Here is a 14,277-nt window from a genome sequence, read left to right as displayed (position 1 = left end):
ATTGCAGAGACTAAAGCATATCACATATTTCAAAAAGAATATTTTCAGATATTTTCTACTTTCCCATATCAGTGCAAGGGAAACAAGAAGGACCTAGAGCTTCTGATTGAACAAAATTATATAGAAAAAATAGCCATAAGCTTGTTAGTTTTAATGAGAAAAAAAAAAAAAAGGAAACCAAAGATACTAATGAAAACCATTATTTTGCAAAATTATTTTTGCTGGGGCAACGTCATTTCATCATTTTCTCTGGGAACAGTCAATAGCTTGAGCTCAGGAGAAGGAGGTTTTACAAACCTTTATATAATGTGATGTATATTCCCAATGCTTGTATTTACAGCAGCTTGCTTAATTGCTCAAGTCAATCTTCAATGCTATGTGTGACTGTTAATTACAACCTGTTCACATATTCTTAGTGATGATAGCCTTGTAGCAAGCTTGTTCTGCTCAGCTTTGACATGCATCCCACTTACTTGAACGTTGACTAACATGAAAGCAATACTGAAGGTTTTTCTTAAATGAGCGGAAGATGATGGTATTTTGCAGAAAGTTGTGTTTTGCAGTCAAATTTTAAGTAATCATATAGTTCCAAGGTACCAATAATGTGGCATATGAGAAAGAGGAAACTCAGTACGTTACAGTTTTCTATATATTCTTCCTGCTGATTTGATATAGCCATGACAGTTAAAAAAAAAAAAAAAAAAAATACAGTTGAATTTGTTGTGTACAAATTCCTAGGAACATGATAGCAAAGCTTGTGGTGCAGAGTTCCCCTCACCTCCTCATCACTGTTGTGGATATATTGGTCATTCTGTTCCTTATAAATGAGCTAGAATTAAACACTATAACAAGGGAAGGGTACTGCATTGCCTATTTCAAAGTTGTTCAGTTAATTGGCTTCTTAATTTGGCTTAAAAGAAAATAAGTTTATATGTGTCTCTGAATGCGAAGTTTTCTTGAAAGAGTCCTGAGAATTGATGGGAGATCATTGATGTCTGCTAACAAAATAAACTTAAAAATTCCAATAACTCTATGAAACTGTGGCAAAGCTTAAAGATGCATTAGCGGTTAAGACAAAAGCTCTGAAACAGGTAACAAAAGCTATTACAAATACTCAGGTCTATGTGCAAATACACAGTAGCTAGTTTTATTAGCCCTGAAACATAGAAGAAAGATGGGGACAAACTTTTTATCAGGACTTGTTGTGACAGGACAAGGAGTAGTGGTTTTAAACAAAAAGAGGTAATTTTAGACTAGATACGAGGAAGAAATTTTTTATAATGAGGGTGATGAAACACTGAAGCAGGTTGCCCAGAGGGTTGGTATAAGCCCCATGCCTGGAAACTTTTAAGATCAGGTTGGACAGAGCTCTGAGCCACCTGGTCTCCCTAAAGATGTCCCTGCTCACTGTAGGGGGGTTGAACTAGATTACCTTTAAAGGTCCCTTCCAACCCAAACTATTCTATTCTTCTATGATACCTTTCTATAAAATTTTCTTGAACTCATCTGGAAATATAAATCATCTTGTACTAGGAGCTTATGATAAGTGTTATAGTTCATCACAAGCACATAAACTCTTGAACTCGTATGGACATAACTGCTCCATTTACTCCCTACTGAAGAACATGCTGGGTTTAATTGATGGGGTTTAGCAGGTGTTCTATATTTTCCAACTCTGTGGAAAATATTGAATAAATATTCAATATTGATACTTCTAATTTAATGAGCACTGTAATCATTCTTTGAAGGAAGTAACCTCTAAGAAAATGAGAAATGGCTTAATGAAGGTAATATTTTTAAAACTTGGTCAACTAAAACCAATTTAATAAAGTTTATTTGCTTAACAGAGCTAGAAATTTGTGTAGAGCTTGTCTTACATTTGTGTTCTACTAAAATAACAATCTTAGCAGTGTACTGCTCACAGCACCTAGTTACTTCTTTGAAAACAGACCCTTTCAAAGTGCAGATGTACTTACAGCATTATTTCATACTTCAACACTGCTACTAATCCATATTTTTAAAAATCAAAGGTTAAGAGGTGCTCTGCATTTGAAAAGCAAAATGCCTTACCTGCCTCTAATATTATAATCTAGTGTCTAGTTTGAGACACTAAAGCTTGAAAAATATGACTAATATTCTAAATAACTGTTCATAGACAACCCGATTGTTACTGAGTGCGTTTGGATTGGCCATTACTTTGAGGGAAGGGGTTAAGGATATCTTGGTGAAAATATTATTGCTTAATGATGATCTAGATTGCTGTGTAACCCAAAGAATCAAGCTAATGGATACTGCTTAATATTTTGCTGACTATTGTACAAACTAGTTGAAGCAAGGAATGTTGTGGCCTCTTACAAAAGACAATTCCTGATAAACTCACGGAAGCATGAAGATTTATGGCTCCACACAAGGACAGTTCCTGATAAGAACCTGGGAGATGCCTCAAGAATTGACTAAAACCAACCCTACAGTTTGGGCAAGAGCCAAGGAGCAACTGAGTCTGCGCAAGAACAAGGGGTTACTAGCGGTGTCAAAAAGGAGCCATCAGCCTTCAAGGGGTTACTAGCAGTGACGAAGAGGAGCCATCAGCCTTCATCTCCACGACCCCCGACAACCACCACAAGGAGGCACTGCGCAAGCACAGTTAGGAGGAGTTTATGGAAATGACCTTTTGGAACTAATTTTAATACAAAGTGGAGATAGGTTATGCATATGTGTAGGCGTATTGGGAAACCTCATGTACATGTAGCATCTGACCGTATAAATCAGAGACAAGTTGCCGCGTTGGGGCGCACACGACTTTGGTGGGGCTACCACCCCCCGTGCTGCCCAGCGCTGAATAAACTTACCTACTTCACAGTCTCACAGATTGTGGAGTCCATTTTCCGCACGTCAACTTTCTGAAGTTATACTTGAAAAGTCTGAATATGCAATATGTTAAGAATTTATCATGCTTACACTGTATACCTTTCTAAATTACAGTATTTGATATTAAGTATACTACTGATGAAGCAGTAATGACATGCAAGGTAGGCAGACCATGTATTTGGTATGCCTGTGAATCAAAGGAAACTCAATAACAACAGAGTGTTATTAAGCAGGTATTCTTTATTACGACGTCAGGCAGCATGGAGGATAGCTCCTTCCATATGTGCTCCAACGGGTTAGCAAAACACATCAGTTCATATACACAAAAATCATACATATTCATCAGATTTCCTGAGAAGGGCAGTCTTATGGTGATGAGGTCCCAGCGTTCATAGTCTTCCTCACCTGTCCACTAGTTGAATCCTCCTTCTTGAACACAAGCCTGGGCCCCTTTTCTGATGCAACCTTTTTTAACAATCAGTTGTGCACTAGAGGTGTCTCCTTGATGTCTGGAGCTTTGTCTCCTTAATGTCTGGCAAGGTGTTATCTATTTATCAGCTTTGCTCAGCAAATAGCTAAAACCATCCTTTCAGGGGAAGAAAGACTTAGGAGAAATGCAAGTAGGTTTTTATGTATCTTAGGGATTGTCAGGGGTTTGACTCTTTCACCTCTGATAATTTATTTCAGGATTTAGGTGAAATTACATTTATATGCTGTTTTCAAACTGCATACACTTTTAAGATTTAGGCACTGCTGTTGGCAGATCAGAAAGGAGCTGTCAAAAGACATGGAATCATGTTAGAACCATAAGGCCTATGTTATACATGTACACTTTGCATATGGTGTACAGCTTTAACAAGATAGTGTGGTACATGGTGCTTCTTAAACTTGGACATAGAAAGAGCAGGATTTACAATGTCAAGCTCTGCCTTACGTTTATAAGTACCAGATTTGCATATATGTGTGACTACTGAAAACAACCCTGCTGTGCAAGAGTCCTTCATTATATTGTGCAGTCTGCCCTCGAAAGAAGTATTTTCAAGAGCAGCAGTAATTCAGTGAACTTGATTGGTTGATTTTAAGTCCTTGGTTTGATTTTTTTTAAAAAAAAATTTAGATTTTATGCAACACTGAACTTTGGACAATTCCAGGTTATACATTCATGCATTAACATTTTTAGAAAGTAGTTTCAAAGCCATTATGTAAATCAGTGGGAGTTTTTCTTGTGCCCTAACTACCATTTTCTAAGATACTAAGCAGCCTGTAATACATGCGGATGGTTTGTGGAATAGATGTATAAAGATACTGAAGAAGGTAAGTACGTTTCTTAAGAAAGCTTACGTCTGCCCACATGTCATCAGAAAATTGGACAGCTTTATCTCCTAAGAATATATAGGCTTTATGGTTTTCAGAACATTTCTTTCTGAAGAAGATAGGACCACTTCTTTAGTTGGTAATTACAGAATGAAAATGATATTCTGAGGAATTAGTATTATTAGTTAGGACTAGGTCGTCGGTTGGTGTTAGTCAATATTGCCCTGCTAACTTCAGAGGGATAAGCTTAACTAAAAAGTTCATTGTACCAGAAAAGAATCGCAGAACTAATAGAGTACTATTTATATTAGGAGTATAATAACATGCAAATGTTTTGAAGGACGTCGTTCCGACATTGCTTCTTAGCATCCTTCAACTGAACAGAGCAGTTTGTTAAATTGTGAAAATATTGTTGTGTCAGGATAATTATTTGGGACATACCAGCTGCAGACTAATTCACTGAGGTTGTTGTGGAGGTGATTTGCTTCAGTTAGATCATACTGGTCACTGAAATGACAATTAATTTCTGAATTGCATTTTGCCACTTGCATGCAATGCTGCCCATGGAGAATGCTGCCTCTGTGTGATTACATGTATATGTAGTTAAATAACTGAGGTTAGAAACTGCTGATCAAAGGCCTGATGAGACTTTTTTCTCTATCCTAGTAAAAAGCACAAAGCTACTGTGGAATTAAAAAAGGTTTGAAAATAAGACATCAAGGAAAAATTGAAAGATTAGTTCTTTTTCCCAAAAATTTAATTTCTAAATAAAATGAAAATATTAAATTTCAAAACATCTGATAAGCTGCAATGATAATACCAAAAACCAAAATACCAAACCTCATTTAACAGACGGTAAAGTTCATTTGTAAATTGTATTTAAATACTGTATTGTAAAAAAAAAAAAAAAATGCAATGACTAACCTGTGTAAATTATACCTTAATTGGCTGGCATGGCTTCCTTTAAGAATGTGAGCTGTTGGTAACATGATGACAAATGAACACTAATGAAAGGTAATAGGTGTTAGAAAGCATGCTGTTATTCACAAGTGCTACTCTAGCTGTTGATGCATTTTAGAGCATGATGACATGGTTTTCAAACGTACAAAGAAATTTTTTTTTTTTCTTGTGGCATTATGTACATTAAATGTTTTTAAGAATTTGTCTAATGGATGTGCAAGTTGGGTAAAATCCTTTGTGTTATCACACTTATTATCTCTGGTATTTTTTTCTCATGTTAAATTGGAATGGGCTTGCATGTTTGTTTTCAGCTTTCTCTTCATGCAGACATTTTTCTGAGTTAATTTTTCATAATTATTTTAATTTTTTCATTAATTTCTTCCTCTTCAGGTGCAATCTAGCTCCTGTGGTGGAGTTTGCTGTCGATGTGGGAACTAAATCTGATTTTATTACCATGAACCCATCAGTTGTACAAAGAGCATTTGGAGGCTTTCGGAATGAGAGTGACAGAGAAAAATTTGTGCATAGACTATCCATGCTGAATGACAGTGTCCTTTGGATCCCTGCTTTCATGGTCAAAGGCGGAGAGAAGCATGTGGAGTGGGTTAATGCATTAATCCTTAAGAATAAATTGAAAGTCCGAACTGCCTATCCATCACTGAGGCTTATTCATGCTGTCAGAGGGTAAGTGTCTGGAAAAGACTGGTCTGTCTTTGGCACAGTGAAGCTCTTAACTAGAATACCTAGCATACGCAGAAAAAAGCTCAAGCAAAATGTTAAAGGGAGTATGATATTTCCATTTTCATTGTTATAATGGATTGCATTTATGATAAAATAAGTTTGGTAATAAATGTTGTCCACTCCTTTAGCCTGCTCTAGTGCAAACAACTGAAATGCATTAGCACAAAAACTTTTCACTTTCACTGTCATGTACAAAAATTTTTTATGATCATTATTGTGATAAATTAATGAAAAAATAGCGTGAATTCAAAGGATATCTGTGAGTCATCAAATCAGAGGACAATGAAAGTGCTACTTGTCATCTTTTGGGCAAGACTATGGCCATAAAAAGTATAATTTAAGTAGCACAGAGGGTAAGGTAACAACCATATAAATAGTGAAGTCTGGCAGGTCTGAAAATAATGAGCTCCTTCCTAAAATGTCTAGGATTTTTGTAGCAAACTTTCTTCTTTTGAATTTGGCCAGATGCTTGGGCAATTAAAAAACATTGGTCAGCATCACTGAAAACACTACTGTAACCAGTTGTTAAAAAAACCCAAAGAATCCTTGCTTTGTGCAGAGACCTTTTTTTTAACCCTGTAATTAAACAAGACTGTCAGATGAAGACTCCAGTATCTTTGCCACAACGAGTAAGAGTTTGAGTGTATAGGGCTGTGCATGAAAAACATTCAGAAGATGATGGTAGTGCAGTATCTGTTGTGAAGTGAATTCTGACAGTCTGATAATATACAGCTTGAGTGCCTTGAACTATGCTGTCGGTGGAGTTTTGAGAGGGGCCTTAAAGTATTGGTATTGTCTTTTACGCCAGTTACTGATTATCTAGCTGCCTAAAAAGTTGTTACTGTTGCAGCAGAGATAAGATCAGAGAGGATGTTTGAACTGGTACCTCAATCTAGTCTGAGAGTATGAGGATAAAGCTTAGAAATATGTTAGTTTTCAGGATATTAGGAATTTTGAATGTGCTTTTCTGCTTCTGCCATGTCTCTGATAGGTTAGCTGCTGCATTCTTCATATGGTACACTTCTGGCACTGACAAAAAAAAAATCTGTTCCCTTTGGAATTTGGAATTCCTTTAATTTTTTACTGAGTTGCTTGGTTTCCATAGTTGTTTTGTTATACAGGTACACTTTAGCTATTTATGGTCCTTGATTGTGCTGAATTTTCAAGTATTCAAAATGCTTATAACATTGATAGGTGTAATGGGTCTTGTGTGTGTGTATAAATCTGAATAAATAATGTTACTTCCAGTTTACAAACAGCTGTTCTCATTTCCATCTGCTAAACCTGGGCAAAATTATCAAGTATGAATGATAATTCAGAATGTGCAGTCTTTCAGTTGGCCAGCTTGAAAGTCCTTTAGGGGGTTTAATCTTAAAAAAAGGGTTAGCACCTACATTGTCTCTCTGAAAGAAAGGCAACAAAATTGTGCCATCAGAATTGTGTTGAAAATGTAGTCTAGACTGTATTTCAGATTATACCTAGCAGTGTCATCTGATATGATTGGATAAAATTGTCAGGTTGTTGAATCTGTGCTGTAAACCTTAGGTCCTCCACTTCAAACCTTGTTTAATCACCTTGCTTTCCCTTTTTTCTTCTTGTGGGAAGTAACGAGTACCGTCATGTATCCTTTACTATTCTTTTTTGTAATTTGAGTAAGAACAAAACAAGAAGTCAAATTTATCTTTGGTCTAACTCTTTAGGAAATGAGGTGCAAGAGGTGAATATGTCTTCATGAATCAAGTTTGGAAGTGATACAGTTAGCAGTATTGTATCTGGAAGAAATATTCTTTAGATGTCTTAGAAGGCAGTCTTAAAAGACCAACTCCTAATAGTGAGCTTTATATTACAGTAAAGTTAAATCTATGGAAAGAGTGTGATCTTGAATTACATTGCTTTAAGATCTGCTACGTTTATGTGTCAAATGGAATACCATGGTAGTATGAGAAACTAATAAGCAAAAACTGTTCTTAAATTATGTCTTGGTTTGAAAGACAGGTGTCTGCGGAGGAAGGCAGGAGCCTCCCTTGAAATGGAAAGTGCAACCCCCTTCCCTCCAAATTATTATAATTTTGAAATTAACGGGCCTTCAGGCAAAGATATGGGGAATAGGAATAACAGTTCTTTACTAATATATATATATATATATATATAACACAAGGCAGGGAAAAAACAAACAACCACTGGTTTACACTGACAGAGTCAGGAATACAACCTGACACCCTGTTAGGGTGGCAGTAGCAGTCCGATAAGATGCTGGCTGCAGTCCTCCTGAAGTGATGGATGTAGTTCTGTGAAAGCAGCAATCAGGTAAAAAGACTCTGGTCTTCCTCCGAAGGTCCAGTGATAGGTAGGTAGCTCTTGTCCTCTGGAACTCCAGTGGGGGGAAAACTCCTCTGGGAATCCAGTGGAAGAAGGCTGCTAGGGTGTTCGAGGTCTCAGTTTTTATTTGGCATGGACTGCTTGGCTCCTTCCCCCCGGGCGGAGCATCTCACAATGGGATGGGGAGTCGTGAGGCAGTTCCTTGATGGGCCATTAACAGGAGATAGTCCAGGAGCGAGTTATCGATGGGTCAGACGATAAGGCATTGTTGTACCCATTAACGGAAGATAGTCCAGAGGGGGGAGGCAGGGAGCACCGCCCCACCTGGGCTCAACAGCTCCTGAAGATGGTAATAGAATATTTTTTTTTTCTTTTGGCACATTTTACACTGTAACCTAGGACAAATTAAAATGTGCCTGAGCTAAAAACTGTATTTTTTACAAATAAGTAAAGTATTGAAAACATTCAAAAATAAAGTAAAATTTAAAGCTGCATAACCTGATTATCAAATCAGTCCATTTTGAGCTGTAAGACTGGGCAAAATTTAAGCAACTTACAACTGCTAACTTCAGTTTGAAACTAATGGACAGCTAAGTCTGCTGCCATTTAAAACAGTGTGTGCATACTTAGTTTTAAGGAAAATCTTCATAATACTGTATTCCATCTATTGTGCTCATGTTTATTTCAAATTCAGTGTAAACTGGTGATCTATGAGCCTCTGAAGAGACAATACCTAAAAAGAAGTACTATTAAACGGTCCTTGTTTTATGAATCTGAACTGGTTTTGTGTATTTGTTTTGATACATTTGGTATAATTTTTTTCGTATATTTGATGCTTTTGCAAGCTCTCTGCTTGGAAGTTTAAGTCTTTGTGACCATGTTAACAGTGATGACCTAGTAGAGGCCTGTGGTGATGCAAAACAGAAAGTGTAAAATAAACAGAATGTGAAGATTGCTGTTAGTTGAATGAGAAGCACAGGAAATCTACTTACAAAACCTGCATGTTAAACACACAGTAAGACCTGTGCAGAGCATCTGACCTCCTTCTTAGGGTGGCTAAACGTGCAAGAGTGTGAGAATGCAAGGCTTATGCTACATCTTTCAGCCTCTTAAGCCGTAAGAGGGAGATGGACTTTGATTTATTGATGAAAGCATGATAAGGGAAGCTGAACTGCAAGAAGCAGTTTTTGTAGACTGTTACTTTACACAAGGAAACTACTTGCATCTGCAACCTTTGTTTTGTAGATTTTGAGCATTCTCAGATAGTTCTATCTTTGTGCTTAAATGTTTCGTTTCTTGCCTTGGTAATTTCAAAGCATTCTAGCTTTGTATTTTATTTGAGTATGCATATTTTGCATAAAATAATAACTTAGATGAAGGTAGGTAGAGCAGTTTTAAGTTAGACTTTAATGATAAGAGAATCAGTCAGGACAGTCAGTCTGGGTCTTATGTTGCTTTTTATATCTTGAAACCCTTCCAAATTTGTAATAACTTAAACACAGTGAGATTTTTGTTAGACCATGCCAAAGACTTAATACCAGGAGGATCTGCTGAAGAACTGTCCTCAACTTGAAAGCATATTCTTATGGAGACAAATAAAAGGTGCAATTTTATTTTGAATTCTATTAAGCTGTTTCGAAAGACTTATGCACCCATGCCATTTTCCTATGGCAGATATACCTGGTAGGTGTAGTATACCATAGGGCTATATCATATCCATGTCATTCAGCTAGTTGAAATGAGGCTTTTGTTTGAAATTTTAATGTATTATATTGCAACTACATGTCTTCATAATCTCAAAATATAAAACACTCTACTATAGGCCTGAACTGCCTAGAAAAAGATGATGCCTGTCCTAAAGATTACAATTATAAAGTCATCTCTTTTTTTTAGAAGAACAAACAAATTTCCAGTGTAAATTTAATGCCCCTAGAATTTTATTAAAAATATGGCAATGTAGTGTATTGTGGGCTAAATCATTTGGTAACTAATCATCACTAAAGTGAGATTCATAATTCCCATCTGACAATTAAATACTAATAGAGACATTTAATGCCAAAGGGTGCAGGCTGACAGCCACAGTGTGTATCACACAGCCAAATGGTTCAAGCAAATTGGGTTTTTCCTTCATCAGTCCTTAAAGCATAAAGCATAGGCATTTTCTAAAGACAGTGCATTAACTTTCTTAGACTTCTGATCTAGTGAGGCCAAATTCTGTTCCTGTGTACAGTTAAATGTCATAACAGGGCAGTTTTGCTGCAATCACATATTGCACTGAAATTCTCTGTCATGGTTTTCCTTCTCTTTTAATGAAAGAAACTTTCTGAGCGGGAGAAACTCCATAGTATTTGGGAGCTGCACTTGATCAGATAATTTTGAAAACGTTATTTTTTCCAGTCAATTTGTGCACTTTTTGGGTCATAAAAAAGGTCATGTGGTGTTGGAAAAAGAAATTACTTTTTCTCAGATTTCATGCCTTATTGAACTTCTGTGAGTGATGACCACTCCTCTAAAATCTTCAGAGGGTTTCAGTTTTAAAAACAGATTATGTATATAGCAAGTCCAACACGATAACTACTTTTTTAATCAGTAGCATATTTTAAATGACCATTTGATTCAGATTTTTTACTTCAGTAGATTTAGATAAAGTGGTTTCATGTGATAATTTTTTTTCTCTATTTTGCTTTTGTACTCCTTGATCAACATGGGGTTTATATTTCAGCTTAGAATGCTGGATTTGGAAAGTGATTTGGGGGCAGTTGCATGATTTTTTCATGAAGTATTTCTAAATGCTCTTTTATGCAATTTTAATGTGATTGTGCACATATTATTGACAAAATAATTGAGGTGATCAATATGTAACAGAGTTCAACATGGAACTAGAATCTATAAATGAAAAGCTTAACTTTTTAAAAGGGTTTACTTGCTCTCTAATGCCACTGCCAGGAAGGTTAATTATAAAGTAATTACAATGAGCAATTCACACAACTTTGCTTTTTAATTGAATTTAACAACAAATTTCAGAAACTGATTTATTAATAGGCCTCAGATTTAACACTGAATACTTTAATTAGGATTATTTTTATAAATATTTTTCCAAGTGAGATGATACTCTTTGAAGTATGGACAGTGTTTGCATACAGTCTGGTCTCAGTAGCAGAACTCCAATGGATTATGCATTAAACAGCAGGCAAACAGCCTGCTGGACTTAGAATCCAGATCTTACTGTTTACTTCCAATGATGGCAGACAAAAAAACCTGAAAGTAGGATCAGCAGATGCTTTCTGCTATGGAGCCTGCCTCACAGTTCCCTGGAGGGAGTAGAGAGGGCTCCTGAGACTAAGCATCTTGTTGGTACATTAGGTGGAGGTCAGAGTTGACTCCCAGAGCCCTGCACAGCTCTTCTTCTGCTTCTGCTGGCAAGTATCTGAAGAAATCTGCTGAAGAGTCAGAACACCACCACGCCCCTGCCCTGCCAAGCAATACAATCTTTCACATTACAGTAGTTTTCTGAGAAGTTTTTTCCCATGTTGCCTCTCCCAACCCCACAAAACAAAGTTCTCACACTTATCTTCATGTGTAAGAATGTTTTCTTGGCTTTTTTTTTGCTATTGGAGCCATCCCATGAACTATTATTAGTCACTCGGCAGCAGTATCACGGAAATTGCTTCACATAAGATTCCTTCCTGTCTCTTGGGTACAGAACAATCATGTGGACATCCTGTGGGATTTGTCTGTGCTCAGTTTATTTCCTCCATGATACTGCCTGAGAAAGAGTGATATTAGAGTTGACCCTGCATTAAACATGGCAGAATTCCCAACGAATCTCTGCGTTTTGCCTGTGCAGGGAGTATGCTGTGCCTATTTATGGTCACTTTTCAGTGTAGTCTTTTTTCCTTTATTAGTGAAAGCAAACAGCTGTTGTTTGAATGTATTGACCTTTTACACAACTTCACCATGGCTCTAGAGTCCTTTGCTGTGGGAATTACAGAAAAAATACTTGGAGAAACTCAAAGATGCAGAACTCAAGTAGTTCTCTGGCAGCTCTGTGCTAATCAGGAAACAATTGCTGCGAGCAATCCATATAGTAAACACTTCTGTTTCTTCTCTTATGGCTAACAGGCTTTACTTTTTTTCTTTCCTGCTAAAATATTTCTTAAGAAAAGACATTTTGGAGTACATGGATGAATAATAATCACTGCAGTAAAGAAAAGATTTAAAAAATGGCCATTAAGCTGAAAATACAGTACTAAATGTAAAAATGACCATGTCTTTTGCATCACATCATACAAATATTCAAAATATTACAAAAAAAACCCCACACTTTTCCCTACTTTTCAGTGGAATACAATCCCATATTTCACATATCTGGATGTTAAAATAGGGTTTCTATATTACAGTATCCTTATGCCCTTGTGTAATGTCAGTATTGCTGGCTTTGTTTGGTAAGTTATACAAACAAATAGGATGCCAGTTAGTTTGGATTTTCATAACTGAATCTATTCTGTGAAGTATTTCTTTGGATCCTGGGATCTTATCCTAACAGGAGAGCAGGAGGTGATGCTCCTTTTCCTGAAGTGGAGACATTCTGGGGTGGATCTTTCAGCCTAGCAGCTAATTGTCAGGGCTGCAGGGCCTGTGCACCTCATGAGGGTGCTTTCTCACCTGGTTCAAAGTTTCTCAGGATAAATTTTTATTTCCTTTGCACAAGATCTCCTATTTTATTGTGTTTCAGGAAGATTTAGAAAGCTGTGTTGAGATATGTCACTTTTTGAGAGCAAAGAGAGCTTTTTCAATCAGGGCAAACACAGTTGAAATAGAGGACGACACAAAGGAGAAACTGAATGTGCACTGAACTGCATGATTTTTATATTTTTCGTTGCCTGGATCAATCCGCAAAGTAGGCCATGAAAGCCAGGTCATGACTGTAGGGAGAGAATCGTTATTATTTTTATTTAACTTTTGATTATTAAATTCTGTGAGTTGCTGTGGCAACTGCTTCATTCCAATTTATCAGCAAAATATATACTTAAGGCTTGTGAAACTTACTCTTCCACGGTTGAGTTTCAGGTTTCAACTAAAGAGCAACAGAATTGGTCATAAGAAAAATAGTAATGAAATTGCCCATTTTCAAGTTCTGCTCCTTGGCTTGTCTAACATGAGCAACAGCACTGTACCTAATGATAATGACTGTTAGCAGCTAAGCAGGGAATAAATAACATATAGTTTATTCATACAGTGTATCTGCAGATTTATATTTATTTTGAAAACTATTTTGCTACTGTATTATTATTATTTTCCAATTCTAATTTGTTTTTTTTTAATTATTTTATCTTCCCTTGTACAAAATCTGTTAATGTCTGTGTTTCTGAAAACTATAAAAATGTGCAAAATTAATTGACTGTCATTTGACCATATCATATTTCTGTAAAAAAAATGTAACTGTGCAGCTGAGAAGCAAACCAGAAACAGTTTTTATAGTCTGTTTTTGAGGACCAAAGTACAGAGAGGACTGGACTCCATACAGAGTCATGTTGGGCAGATAATATTACTAGGATGGAGAGTAGCTCCTGTCTACTTTTTTGACACGTGAGGTGAGCTGTCAGTTGATTCTGTGTGATGCATATGTGCATAAGGAAGTTCTGTCAGGTTTCCTTTCTTTTTAAAGTGATATTTCTAAAGTGAAACTTACAATAGTAACAATTCTGCTATTTTTTGTTTTAATTGTAATGCCTACCAAGAGTTATCAAGACATGTGTATTTAGCTTTGATCTTACTGAACTTTTGTGATGAGGAGCAGTTGTATTGAGCATCCAGCCAGTAATAGATTTCTTCAAATACTTAGTTAATTACTGCGGTACCATGGAAATAAGCAAACAAAGCTATAGCACCATATGGCATTTCATTTGGTCAGTTCAGGCCAGCTGTCCTGGCTGTGGCCCTTCCTAGCTTTTTGTCATCTACCATCTGTCTAAGAATGCCTTTGCATGTGAACTTTTCAGTAAAAGTGGAGAGTTGTTATGATACCATGTTATCATATGATATGTTCTACTAGTTCTAAATATATTTATTAGT

At 36.4% G+C, this 14,277-nt stretch overlaps 1 protein-coding gene across 1 annotated transcript in view; it reads left to right on the top strand.

Moving 5' to 3' along the window:
* Nucleotides 1-14,277, top strand: part of ST8SIA4 (ST8 alpha-N-acetyl-neuraminide alpha-2,8-sialyltransferase 4) — a 62,588-nt gene that overhangs the window by 24,568 nt on the left and 23,743 nt on the right. Inside the window, exon 4 of the mRNA XM_086479380.1 lies at nucleotides 5,533-5,826. Coding sequence (XP_086335506.1) covers nucleotides 5,533-5,826 — 294 coding nt within the window. The remainder of the gene's footprint in view (nucleotides 1-5,532; nucleotides 5,827-14,277) is intronic.

The sequence above is a fragment of the Leptosomus discolor genome, chromosome Z (assembly GCF_034619465.1).
Source record: "Leptosomus discolor isolate bLepDis1 chromosome Z, bLepDis1.hap2, whole genome shotgun sequence".
Lineage (NCBI taxonomy): Eukaryota > Metazoa > Chordata > Aves > Leptosomiformes > Leptosomidae > Leptosomus > Leptosomus discolor.
This window is presented reverse-complemented; position numbering and strand designations above follow the sequence as displayed.